Consider the following 11,261-nt stretch of genomic DNA (forward strand, 5'->3'; position numbering starts at 1 on the left):
GAAGGATCAATTTAGGACTTAAAATAATCTAAAGGACTTTGACTATTTTCAATATTAATTCACAAGATCTAGATTAATTCTCCCTTATAGATTCTGAAAATTTTTGCTTAAAATTCAATTCAAGTTTGACTTATAATTTACAAGCCACAATAGATTGTTTTAACTATTTTGGAAAACAGTTTACGATATTAAAGACGGCTCATTAAATTTTATCTTGAAACTATAAATATTAGAACTTATACTATTTCTATAACCTGTAGAAAAGAATAAAAAGGAATTGAGACCCTGATTCATTATTTTGGAAAATAATATCTAACTTATTATCCCATGTAGAGTTTAGAAAATTTAGCTTAAAATTCAATTCTTGATTGACCTTAAATCAAAATAATTTGAATTATTGCAACTATTTTGGAAAACAATTTACGTTGAAGATGTCCACTTGAAAAATCTTATCTCGATAAATCCAATTAATGATGAATTGTCAATATTACAACTCATGTCAATTTATGACTTTAAAGGAAAATTATTATATGGTCTCATCCCATTTAATCATGTTTAAATTTGGAAAATTTCTTGTTATGTTACAATTTACACGCACTCAATGATTCAATGACACAATATCTGATAGATTTAATACAATTTCGGAAAAAATTAGTGCAATGAACACTTGTGGAGGATAAGGCAAAAACTTAATTTGTGAAAGAGAGAATTTCACCAAACATTTAGTTGTGTATTGTCACATAGTGCAACAACTTATTGGTTAATTAGATTAACATAATACAAATTACATTTACATATCGCACTGACTTTTTTGGTGGCAAATGGCAATTATGTTGATTCAAGCCATTGGAAGAAAAAATAAAATAAAATAAAATTTTCCCTTTGGGAGATTATCCTTTAATTACCTACTCATAAAGTAAAAAAAAAAAAAAAAAAAAAAATTCAACCTCATATTTTAAAAAAGAATTTATTTTATTTTCTCTCTCTCTTTTTTTCCTCTGGAATTTTGGAACTTTTTATTGTAATTTTGAAACCAAGTATTAAATGATAGATTAACTCAATATTGGAAATTAGTATTGTAATCAATATATACGAGTCAAATCGTATCAAGGTAAATGTCAAGATTATGTGAATAAAATTTAATGTGAAGCCAAGGATTAGGTGTCAAAACCCCTCCACAGCCCCCACCCAACAAATTTTTCTTCGTGTGTAATAAATACTCATACTCTATAGAAAAAAACTAATTAAAACTTGTGAAAGCTGGTCCACCATTTTGCTCAAAAATTATTCTTGAATTCTCTGTAGTACATAAATAGGGAATAAAGCAAGTTTGTCCCTTTTACCTCCCGCCCCATTTTGCATGGCTATGTCACTTACTTAATTCCGCCACGTCTCTACTACCAAGCCACTCATTCACTAACTTTCTCTCCCTCTACACCAAATCTTTCCTAGCTACTGCCATCATCAAAGTGCAAGATTTTCAACCCTTTCTTGCTCTTTAAAATTATTCTTGGTTTTCCTTTTTCTTGTTGTTGCTAAAGTGAAGAGCTGGTTTTTCTCATCATGGACGACTGGGATGCTCAAAAGATGTGAGTTTATACATGTATTTAATATATACTATAATGTAGTTTTCTTTTTTTGAATAAATTTTTGATTTCTTGAGTTTTTTATTTTTGATTTTTGATTTTTTTATTTTAATAAATATCAAATTTTTTGAGGACTTGTTTAGGTTTGCTTAAAGAAAATCTTGAAGTTTTTGAGAGTTTGTTTTTGCTTACATCTTCTTGAGAAACATTAAGGGACTGTTTTCTTCGTGTTTGAGTTTTCTAATTTTGAATTTTGAATTCATTTTGGGTTTTGTGTTTTGAGTGTTCATTTTGAAATTGTTGAAAATACGCTCTTTTTGTCATTTTAGAAAACCGTTTCTCAAAACACGAAATTAAAGAATGCGTTTACTTGTAAATTTTGAGAATAATTTTTTATAACATTTTCTTCAAAAAACCAGCACAACTCCACCACAAAGCCGTTACCACTAGAATCACCATTGCCAACCAGTCGCCATCGCCATCGCAACCACCACAACCAAACCCATCACAACCAATCATCGCCACAACCAGTCACCAAGATAGCCAATCACCACCATAAAATCGACCGTCGGTACCATCACCATCAACACCACTGCTAAAATCATCATCGTCGACTGACGGTACAACTATCAATGAAAACCAAAATTGCCACCACCATCAACCGAACCCGCCACCACCATCAACCAAAACCAAAAAACCTCCAACAGTATTAGAGAGAAGAAACCAAATCGCCTCCACCTTCAACACCCATCGTCGTGCTGCGAACGTTGGGCCCAACCACAGCAGCGTTGCGAGCGACGAATAGGTCATGACGCTGCTGTGGTTTGGAGCAGCGTTGCCTCCCCACACCGGCGCCAGCACCGACACCACCACCATCAACCACTCCTTTGTCGTCGCCGTCAAGAAGGGAGGAGCAGGAGACGGCCCAATGGAGAGAATGAAGATGGAAGTCTCACGGCCATCCAATTTTTTCTCTCTCTCCTGTTTTGGTGTGTTTTGGGTTTTGGGCATGTTTTTAATATTTTCAATAGAAAACACTCAAAATGACCTTTTGGTCGTTTTGTGTTTTCTTCAAAAAAAAAAAAATTTTAGTTTTCGAAAACATATTTTCATCGTTTTGAAAAATCAAAAATAGAAAACGACCAGAAGACGTCAAAGAGAACAGCCCCTTAATTTCTGAACTTATTCTGTTGTGTGCTTTTTTAATTTGGGATTTGCAGGCTTGACTTGTATATTCTTGATTACATGGCAAGAAACAACATGCACACAAGTGCTGAGAATTTCGCTAGAGAGGCTGGAGTTATTCTCGATGATGTTGGTATATAAATTCTCCCCTTTGCTATCTCTTCTACATTCTGTAATTTAATTCCACTCCTCATTTTTATTTTTTTTAATCTCGAAAAATAATTATTTTTCATCTCAATTTTAGTAAATTTTTCTGTAAGGTTTTTCGATTGATGTGTGGGCTTTTGTAAAATATTTTATCGTGGATGAAATAAATTCGAGCAGCTAAATCTGTTAGGTTGGATGCTTGAAATTAGGGTTATAATCTTGGAAGATCACGTTTTGATTTGGACTTGGAAAGACATCAAGTTGTATCCACCAAATAAGGAAAGAAAATCGTGCCTTGAAGACCTTCAATGCGGTTGCATACCTTTACCCCATGCGGTCGCATGGGGCAATGCAGAAAGTTTTCTACTTCTTCTATGCGACCGCATAGACTTGCCCTATGTGGTCACATAGAGTAAATTCTTGGGCGTCGGCGCCGTTTTTATTTTTACGCGTTTTCTTGACCTAGTTTGCATCTTTTGCCAACTTCTAGGGTTAGACTCGTGTAGTATAAATATAAGTCTTCTCTTTCAGTTTAGGAGAAGCCTTTATTGTTGCGTCGTTGAAATTCTCTCCATATAGTCAATTAATAATACATCTTGCCTCTATTTTAATTCCTCTTTNAGAAGCCTTTATTGTTGCGTCGTTGAAATTCTCTCCATATAGTCAATTAATAATACATCTTGCCTCTATTTTAATTCCTCTTTTCTTCTTTACTTTTATATTTTGTTATATTGTTGCAATCCGTAATACTTCATATTGCTCCATTAATTTCATTCTTTACAACTCGATTGGGATCAACAAAATCTATGCCAATAAGATGAGAAAAAAAAATCACAATTTCTAACTAGGAAAATTATGTAAAAATTCTCATCAATTCAGAACGATTGATGTCTTTTCGTGCATGAAATAATTTCTTGATTTTACGTAAGTGCCATTCCAAATTTCCACAGGTCTCTGAATTTGGCATTAAATGTTAAATAATTGTAGGTGTATATAGCCGAAGAAGCACTAATTATAAAGTACGAAATTGCTTTAAAAACTATGTTATTTATCATCATTAAAAGAAGAAGTTATCTCTATTTTCAGCATGAAATAATTTCTTGATTTTACGTAAGTGCTATTCCAAATTTTCACACGTCTCTAAATTTGGCATTAAATGTTAAATAATTGTAGGTGTATATAGCCGAAGAAGCACTAATTATAAATTACGAAATAATTGCTTTAAAAACTATGTTATTTATCATCATTAAAAGAAGAAGTTATCTCTATATTCATATGCAATACTACTTCATTAGTTTATTTTGTCGAAGCATGAAGAAAGTAGCTCTAGTGTGATTTCAAATAATATCTTATGGGTTTTCTCTTAACATAATGTTTTTATTTTATTGTTTTCCCAGAAATCAATCCTCCGGAAGGGTTTTTAATAGATTGGTGGTCCTTATTTTGGAATATGTATTGCAATAGTGTTGAAGCTCCAAGGCGTCATGAGACTCTTGAAGCGTCATCGTTTAAGGTGTTATACGCATTTTCATTTTATTCATATCACATTTTTGTTCAACAGAATATGCATTTCAAGGTTTGTATCGATTAATTGTCAGGAGACAACAAGAAATGTCAATCCTCCAATGTTAAGGCCAGAGTTCAGACATATGCTGAACATCTGTCCAGAAATACAAAGGTCGGATCCTAATATTCTTCAAGGTGTTGGTCTAAGCTGGACAGCTCCAAGGCAAGATATGATAAATTTGCTTCACGGGATTAGTCCTGAAATGAACCAGAATGCTTTGCTGCAAAGGGCTAGTCCCGGAATGAATCAGGATGAGTTTGGACATTTTCCTATTGGTCAAGGCTTCAATATGAACCATGGACAACTAATGCCAAATTTTATATCCGGAACAGTGGGCGAGCAAGAGCTTCCGAGGTTTCCTTCCATGAACTCGATGTCCAATTCACAACTTCCTAATATTGCTCAATTAGCTCAAATGCTACCATCTTCAAGCAATTTCAGGTAACACTTATTAAGACTTGGAATTATATTTTAAAGATCAATCTTATTAAGAGGGGTATTTTAAACCCTTATAAATTGGCCTATGTTATCGTTTTTATTCCTTTAACATGTCATTGTAAGATGTGTCTCGTAACATGCCGTCGCAAGATGATGGCTCATTTGAGTAAACCAATCTTGAAATTTGTGCTCTCAATTTTTTAGTCTTAATTGAATCGAATTGTTTGTTCGAATATAATGGATTTTGATACCATATTAGAATTTGAAACTCCATCTTAAAATGTCAATTTTATTAAGAAAAGTAGTCCAAACTGTTAACTGGTTTATGTTTTCATCTTTAGTCCCTTAACAACACTCACTCAAGTTCATCGTCTCATAGATAATTTAAATTCCAACCATTTTACACTCCATGTCCATGCAAGTCATTTGACTCAGACTTTTGAAGTGGGTGCTAAAAGGTATCAATAAAATGATGGTCTCATCAGTTTTGTTTAGTAATGTTTAACTAATCCTTTCTTCAATATACAATCATTCTTACAGCTCACTCGAGCAACAGATTTCAATGAAGCATCAGCTGGAGGTTAACAGAGTACGTCTCAATATTTTACAGTCTTGTTTCATAAAATGAAATGAATATGAGAGAAGATTTAACTTGTTTTGCAGGTTGATGGAGCTGGTAAAAGCCCCAATAAATGTAAAATTATAGACCCAAGTAATGGAACTCCAGAACCGAAAATAGAACCTTCTCATACTGGTTTGTCTACATTCTGGTTTGATATATTTGGAAATGTGCAAGGCATTCATTTTGATGGTACACAAGATCACCCGGAGTAACATGTGTTTGAATTGAGAACTTTCCTACAGTATTCAAACTTTTATATATTGTAAAATATTAAGAAATTATGATTCTTAACTGTCCCTGCAAAAATAATCTTGCCTAGGCACTTTGTTATATTTTATTTTCAAAGAATTAAAAATCACAAAATGGTTTTCCTCTTTCCTTTCTATAGTTCGTATCCTCGAGTTTCCATTGAAAGGGTAAAATTCATTCATGGAAACTATAATTTTACTGAGTGTCAATTAAGTAATTGTACTTTAATTTTATTCGATTGGGTATTAATTTGAATTCAATCAGCTAACTTAATCTAATTTTGTCACTTGGACGAATTGAAATCAGGTAGTCACACTTTGATTTGATTTCAGTTATGGTAACTTCATCCAATTCCACTCTTGATAATGCCTTAGTAAATAAATAGTAATAATCACACACGTAACTATTAGTTATAATATAGAGCTATAATTTTACATTTGCTTGGTTATTAATTTCAAATATGTTTGGACAATGAGCTTTAGATGCTCTATTTTCTATTGTATCTACTTCATCTTTTTCTTCATGCAATCTTTCTATAAAGTTACTTGCTTTTAAATCTGGACATAATCAACACAAGACAGTTATCGTGAAGAAAGGTTGTGTAAGAAACATAGATTCTCATACAAGAGAAATATATTTCATATATCTGCAAATTCTGTTTAAATTTAGTAAATATAATAACCACTCATACTTTGTTGTCCAATATGTGACGAACTCTTTGATAGAGGTTTAAAATTAATGGACCAATTCATGACAGATGCTTAGTTGTTGTTATCATGGTACCAGGCTCTTCAACAAGTTCCAGCTCTGACTCGTGTTCAACTCCAAGTCCGGCTCAAGCTCCATCTCCAACTCCAACTTGACGTAGGATGTCGTCAAAGTCGTTCCAGTAAACAAAAATAAACTTGGAACTTGTTCGGAATTTATTTTTAAAAGAAAAACCATTTAATTTTCTATCATTTCTTTCCCAAAATTGGAATTTGTTGGGAATTCATTTTATTAGTTGAAGTTATACCATTGAAGTGTTTTGATTTAGTTTCATATATAGTGGATTGAGTCTATATTTATCTAGGTTAGATGTTTTCTTCCATATTTATTATTTCTTGTTGCATTTGATGGTATCAGAGTGAGGATTCCGTTGGCTTGATGGCTAATAATGGAGTAGATGGTGCTGAATATATATGAAATCTAAACTTTATAAACTTTACATAATTGTCAAGATCTCCATGTCAAATCACCAAGAAAAATAATGAATGTGGAACGCTTTGATCCATTGATTCGTCTATTGAATTTATAATCTTTGAATCTTGTCTTTCGAATCTTTAATCTTAATTCTTGATTATGGATTCTTGAATTCTTCTTCTTAATTCTTGAATTCCTTTATGCGGATTTTCAAATCTTCCTCTTCAATATGCTTTCTTTTTAAAGTGTTGATGGGATGATATAAAGAATGAGAAATTACATAAAAATTGTGGATCATATAACCCAATATATAGTTTTCATATGCATTTCGCCCACCATGAAATAGAATTCTAAAGGAATATGATCTCTATATATATAATTTGGCTCACACTTTATTTAGATACAATAAACCCAATTATTTAATTCTTTATTAGATCACGTTAGTTTTGGACTTAACTTTAAAATAGCATTTATACTAAATTAATTACATATGTTGGCTCACGTTGAAAATTAATAATTTTCCAACAATCTCCTAATTGGACGACATATGTTACTTTATAGATGTGTATAACCTTATGAGCTCAATACTTTTGCTATCATGACGAAAAGGCATTTTCGAACAATCTTGTACATTGATTATGCTAATATAGGATCAAATTGATTTTCGTTACAAATATCATAACTAAACCCATCAATGGTCACGTATATCAATACAATCAGATGACATAAATCAAGTATGGACGTTTAGCATGAAAATTAGATGTAATGTGATCTAAACATACCTATTTCCAACTTATCCTACTTTATTCTTTATAGCTTATGCTCTAATGAGATCAAACCAAAAAATTTAATCAGATGTATAAAAAAAACAACATTCAAAATTTCGAACTCCTACTAAACTAGCATATCATCAAAACGTACAACACCTATGTAAGCAATATACTCATGAAAGATATTGGGTGGTAGTCCTTTAGTAAATGGATCTGTTATCATGGAGTTTGTCCCAATATAGAACATGACCACTCTGAACTCTTTCTTTAACAATTAGGAATTTGATATCTATAAACTTAGACTTTGTTGGATTCCTATTGTTATTTTAATACAAGACTGCTAACTTATTGTCACAAAATAAGTCCACTGGTCTTTCAATTCCATCCAAAATTTGCAGCCTGATGATGATTTAACAACCATATTCCTTGATTGGATGCCTCATAACATCTTACTAACTCCCCTGCTATGATTAAAGAAACCATGAGTTAGACACTTAACACTCTTCTAAAATATAGCTCCTCCAGCCAATAGGAATACATAGTCCAATGTGAATCTCCTACTATCTTGACATCCAGCAAAATCAGAATTAGAATAACCAATGATTTCCAATTGGTCTAATTTCTTATATGTGAGCATGTAATCTTTTGTTTTCTGTAAATACTGCATAACCCGTTTGGCTGCCTTCTAACTATCCATCATAGGGTTACTTTAATTGTCACATATTTATTACCACAGGAGTGTATGTAATTCGACCAAATATTTACCTTCCTTTGGGATCGGTGAATATCCACGGGAATTACAAACACATAATCTTCATAATATTCCAAATAAACTAATATAGGCAAGAGAGGTTACTATGATAACATGTCGCTTCAATTAATTTAGTTTGAAAAATTAGTTATCCTAAAAGAAAGTTTAATATCATAATTTGAATTTTAATCATTAAAACCTTATTCTTGTACTTTTATTTAGACAAAAAAGCAAAACAGTGTTGTATTACCCAAAATGGGTCCTGCAGCTACTGCCAAACGAGTCAACGACCCATGCCGTAAATTTTGATTTTCATCCCATAAAAAATCCAATAACTTACAGTGACCAATCACTTATGTATCAAATCTGGATTCAAAACCCAATACACAGGTTATAATGTACCTCAACAACAATTTCAATCCACTATAACTTATCATGCCAAAAAAAAAAAAATAATAATAATAAATAAATAAAACAAAATAACAAAGAATTGTAGAACTTAAATAACACCATGGTCAAAGTACGGAACCCTTAATTCATTGGATGAAGCTGTTTGTACAGCCCCTTTTGGTGTTGTACATGTACAATACCCTCCCAGCGTTATCAGTGTTTTGAATAAAATAAATTCTAGGAGACTTGGTAATTTTGATTCCGTGAAACCTTAATTTTAAAGGGAAAATTATTTCAAAATTCTAAATTTTTGAAATTTAAAATTCCCAAAATCTTAAAATTCGAAATTTAGGGCCAAAATTTGGAAAAACAAAAATCCATAAATTTCAACCCTAAAATTCTCTCTTTATTCTCAATTGTTTAACATGGAGTTGGCTCCGATACCATTTGTTGAATATTTATAAAATCTAAACTTTATAAACTTTACATAATTGCCAAGATTTTTATGTCAGATAACCAAGAAAAATAATTAATGCGGAATATACCTCGATCTATTGATTTATATCTTGAATTATAATTTTTGAATTTTATCTTCCGGATCTTTAATCTTGATTTTTTATTATGGATTCTTGAATTCTTCTTCTTGATTCTTTTATTCCTTTATGTGCGATTTTGGATATTCCTCTTTAATATGTTTCTGTCTAAATTCTTGTGTTGAGGGGATGTCACAAATAATGAAAAATTGCATATGAATTAGAGACCATAATCCTATATATAGTTTTCATATGTATTTTGTCCATCGTGAAATACAATTTTAAAGGAATTGGCCTCTATACATATAATCCGACTCATATGTTACTTAAATTTGCTAAACTCAATTACTTAATTCTTTATCAGACCGCCTTAATTTTGTGTTTAACTTTAAAATAGTCTTCATACACAATTAATTACATACGTCGGCTCAACGACAAATTTATAATTTCCCAACAAATGGCACTCTTCCTAATATAATTGCGGTGCAGAAGCTATATAGATTGCAATTAACGCAATTTAACAACTAAATGAGCTATGATTTCAACTCGCTTGACAGAATTTAATTGATGAAAGAATAGTAGTCGATCACACGAATCAAATTGGAATTCCTCTGGTATTCTTGTAGACTAATAGCTAGAGGCCTAATCGTGTACGATGTCATCAACAACTTATTGAACCCTAAAAATTTTAATCCGATGAGAGGGGAATCCCAAAAATTAAGGAGTAACACGTGATGAAGAATACCTTTTAGAAGCTAATATTTCTACATTTAATGGTAACTTGCATATTGGAGATATTCAGATTGGGAGTTAGAAGTAGACTATTGTTTTCTTGATATGATGCATGTTCTAGAAAAAAGATGGTTAATTTTTATTTATTTATTTATTCGATTAAAAGGAGGAGCTGCAGAATGGAGGGAAAAATTACAATTGGATCGACAAAGACTTGGCAAGGCCCTAGCCCGTACTTGGAAGAAATTGAAGCAACTGCTCATTAAGATTTCTACCACCAGATTACAAACAATTCTTGTTCCAATAATACCAAACTTGTTAGCAAGGTAACCTTTCAATCTTTGATTGCACCTCAAAAATTTTAAGACCAACGGGGCGCATAAATTGGCTTCTAAGGTCAGAAGTATTGGTGTAGACAAGTAGAAAATCATCTTAACCAGTGGAATACTTTTGAAATAATACTATTTACAATCGTTCACTATTGAAATCGTTATACGTGACATACATGTGAGGTTAGTAATTTGATGCGTGAGACACCACATATATGCCACGTATAACGATTAAAGTGGTGGGTAACTGCTAATAATATTACTCATCATCTTGCGCCGACTTTCAATGCCTCAGATAGAGGCAAGACTCCACGATTGGCAAATCCCTCACAATCTAGGTGATCGATCCACAAAGTTTGCCCTTTTATTTGCATGATTCGATGAGTAGATAAAATCATAGGGGTTTCAATAAAAAGATTACACGGAGGAAAAAATAAAAGAAAATATTATCTAAAGAGCACTAACATATTTAGACTTGTAAATGAACACATGCAGAATTTTTATTTTCGCAGGGGCAACTAAAATCATCTAACAAAACCTTTGTAGCGGGTGGCGTGGAGGCAAAACCTTATGTGTTATCGAGTGATCCTTCTATGATTCTTAAAATAATTTAATAATCTAATTCATTAAAATTTTATGATACAGAAAAATGGGAAATGTTTGAGTACTACAAGGAAGTTCCAAATATACACATGTCGGGTGCCTTATTAGACATGATAAAGATTAGTATTCATTTTTTTTTTTTTTTCAAATCCTTAATCAGATGCAATTCACAATGGA

The 11,261-nt window shown here is 32.0% G+C and overlaps 1 protein-coding gene across 1 annotated transcript; it reads left to right on the forward strand.

The window, feature by feature from the left end:
• The first annotated feature begins 4,541 nt into the window (after positions 1–4,541).
• LOC111365760 lies at positions 4,542–5,588 on the forward strand. Its single transcript, XM_022986294.1, has 2 exons — positions 4,542–4,926; positions 5,464–5,588. Exons 1-2 carry the CDS (start codon positions 4,544–4,546, stop codon positions 5,549–5,551), a joined length of 471 nt encoding a protein of 156 aa, XP_022842062.1. The 5' UTR covers positions 4,542–4,543; the 3' UTR covers positions 5,552–5,588.
• Positions 5,589–11,261: the final 5,673 nt, after the last annotated feature.

The sequence above is a fragment of the Olea europaea genome, chromosome 17 (genome assembly GCF_002742605.1).
Source record: "Olea europaea var. sylvestris chromosome 17, O_europaea_v1, whole genome shotgun sequence".
NCBI classification, from domain to species: Eukaryota; Viridiplantae; Streptophyta; class Magnoliopsida; order Lamiales; family Oleaceae; genus Olea; species Olea europaea.